General features: G+C 32.8%; 1 protein-coding gene across 1 annotated transcript; it reads left to right on the top strand.

The window, feature by feature from the left end:
* On the top strand, window positions 1–814 carry LOC138348659 (uncharacterized). Its single transcript, XM_069298223.1, has 3 exons — window positions 1–120; window positions 463–537; window positions 650–814. Exons 1-3 carry the CDS (start codon window positions 1–3, stop codon window positions 812–814), a joined length of 360 nt encoding a protein of 119 aa, XP_069154324.1.
* Window positions 815–2,749: the final 1,935 nt, after the last annotated feature.

Raw genomic sequence — 2,749 nt, 5'->3', positions numbered from 1 at the left:
ATGGCATATAAAAAGGAAGATTTTGATAAGTTGATGGCTAAGGTTGATAGAATTGATCACAGGGTTAAGGAGTACCTCGAAGATACAGGTTATGAAAAGTGGTCAAGAGTTCATGCAACAGTAAACAGAGGTAGAATGATGACTTCGAACATTGCAGAATGTATCAACGGTTGTCTTGTTGAAGCAAGCCAATTAACTATATTAGAATTCTTGGAAGAAGTTAGAATTCTTTTTGGTTCTTGGCATTGCAAAAACAGAGAAGTAGCCTCATATACAAAGGACACATTAGGGAGAAAATTTGAGGAATTGTTGATAATAAACGCGGCTAAAAGTTCAAAGATGGAGATATGTATCATTATATAATACTTTATATTATATATATCTAATTCATTGTATCATTCTGTAGTTTGAACATGATTTGTTTTTTAAAAATTATATATTTAATTTTTTTAATGTACACAGGTTGTTCCATCATCTGAATTTATTTTCTCGATTTATGAAACTGAAAGAAGATACATTGTTTGTCTTGAGTGGAAAGTATGCTCTTGTGGTAGATTTCAACTAGATGAGATACCTTGTGCACATGCAATCATTGTATTGAAAAAAAAATATCGCAAATATGAATCCGTATTGCTCTGATTACTACTAGCCTGATGCATTGGCCAAAACATATGAAATTTCAATGGTACCAATGCCAGATAAGGCAGATTGGTCAGATCCTAATAATGTGGTAGCTGAAAGTGTGTATCCTCCTAGATACAGAAGATCATCTGGACGACCAAGAAAAAGAAGAAGAAAGAATGCAAATGAATAGATTTCGGTGAACACAAACTGTTGTAGACAATGTGGACAAGAAGGACACAACAGAAGAACTTGTACTTTCTTCCCAAAAGAGAAGTGAATTAGTCGTGATGTTTCTAAGATATCAATATTTCTTTGGAATAATTTATAAAGTAAACATTTTATCATTTTCGTATTCATTTCGGTTGCAATTTATACACTTTTGATTTTGATAAATAAACTTATAAATAACATGTGTTAATTAAATTTTAAGTTGCGCTTTTGATTATAAATACTTTGCTATTATTAGTGTTGAAAAATATTTTTGTGTCAATATTTTTTTTTATATAAATTTTATAATTCTTATGTTACACTTTGATATATAAATTCAAGGATTATTAGGTAACATATCGTACATGATACATATGCTTTAGCCAATGTATTCAAAATGAGCCCAAATTGGCTATAAAAGAGAACCATTTGGTTCCCAGAAAGATCCTCCATCAAAGCCCAAAAACAATCGGAAAATCCAGCAAAATACAAGGATCGAAAATCATTGGAGGAACAAGATTTAAGGTTATTGTTCTCTGTTTCATTCTTCTTCAAGTTAACAGTTGAGTTCGAAGTCGAAATCCGTTGATGTCGAAGCCGAAGTCGAAATTTGTTGACGTCGAAGCTTTAGTTTGCTGCTCCAAGAAAGGTAATTTCGTCTCCTCTTACATTTTCTTTCGATGCGGCATATTCTATGTTTTAACACTTAACATAGAATATAATTCCCCTTTTAACTCTTACCTTAATTTCATTTTGTATGTCACTAGGCAGTAGGCATAAGTCAAGCATCAGTGGAGTTGTTTGAATATTACATGTTGATCATTATATTCATTTACTCCATTTCATATCCATATACCTAGCTGAATCTATGCTTTGCTTTGCTCGCAATGGTTGATGTTCACTTAGTCTCCAACACTTTGAGTGTTCAAATTGTATTAGCTCTATTTTCATCACTATTTGTTTGAATCATAAATTAAATGATGGTTGTGTTAGTCTTGTATTTCAGTTGCTAAACTCGAGTTAGAATCGGCTTAGAAGCATAAGACATGTCATATTGCTGCTTTTAAGTTCTGTAACACAACTTCATAAGACGTTAGCCTGATTTATGTTGTTCTCTATTGCTAAGTGTCAGTCATGTTTAGGCCGATATTTTGCGCCTTAGATATTGTTGGGTATGTAGCAAGAATTAATGGTAAATAAAGAGAAGATGAAAAGAGAGTAACTTCAAAAGTTGGGAACTTCAAAAGTCCTCTTGTGCTTTAATGAAAAGACATTTGTTCCTCATCGATGGTGGAAAGAAAAATAGGAGAGTTTCAATATAGAAACACTCCTATTAATTGTTAGAAGGGTTGGAAAGAGGGACCCTCCTCGCGCCGCCGTCATCGTTACTCGCTCGATTCAGCTTCGGCTTTGGAAAATGATCAAGAGATTATTTTTTGGACAAAGTTTGTTTTAATTATTTATTTAATTAATTAAATTAGAGTACATGGTCAAAACGTTATCAATTAATTAGTTTCAACTTTTTAGTTGTTTAACCCGACTTACTCAGATCCGCGCGACCTACTTTATTTAAAATCTTTTCCACTGTTCGAAAATGACTGTTCTGAAAGGTTGCAACTTTCACGAACAGCCAAGACCGTTCGAAAGGTTGCAATTTTTCATTAATGATCGTCTGGATTATGAAAGGGTTGCAACCTTTCAGAACATGTTCCTCTTGCCTTTAAATACCATTCATTCTTCAAAAATTTTCTGATTTCTTCTTCTTCTTCTGTACAAAAATTTCTTCGTGTACTTTACTATTGTTGAGTTGTTCGCTGACACTAGAGTTTTTGGTATCAATACGTTGATGATTGATATCATTCTATTCTGGGAGGACATATTCAAAATCAAACCACAAATAACTAGAAGGGAATAATTT

The sequence above is a fragment of the Solanum lycopersicum genome, chromosome 5 (assembly GCF_036512215.1).
Source record: "Solanum lycopersicum chromosome 5, SLM_r2.1".
Classification (NCBI taxonomy): domain Eukaryota; kingdom Viridiplantae; phylum Streptophyta; class Magnoliopsida; order Solanales; family Solanaceae; genus Solanum; species Solanum lycopersicum.
This window is presented reverse-complemented; position numbering and strand designations above follow the sequence as displayed.

Bases quoted from the DNA above. Each gene is read 5' to 3' on its own strand.
- LOC138348659 (XM_069298223.1), top strand. From the start codon at position 1: ATGGCATATAAAAAGGAAGATTTTGATAAGTTGATGGCTAAGGTTGAT. The intron at 121-462 runs GTAAACAGAGGT...TAATGTACACAG, and splicing joins GGTCAAGAGTTCATGCAACA to GTTGTTCCATCATCTGAATT. The intron at 538-649 runs GTATGCTCTTGT...GATTACTACTAG, and splicing joins TTGTTTGTCTTGAGTGGAAA to CCTGATGCATTGGCCAAAAC.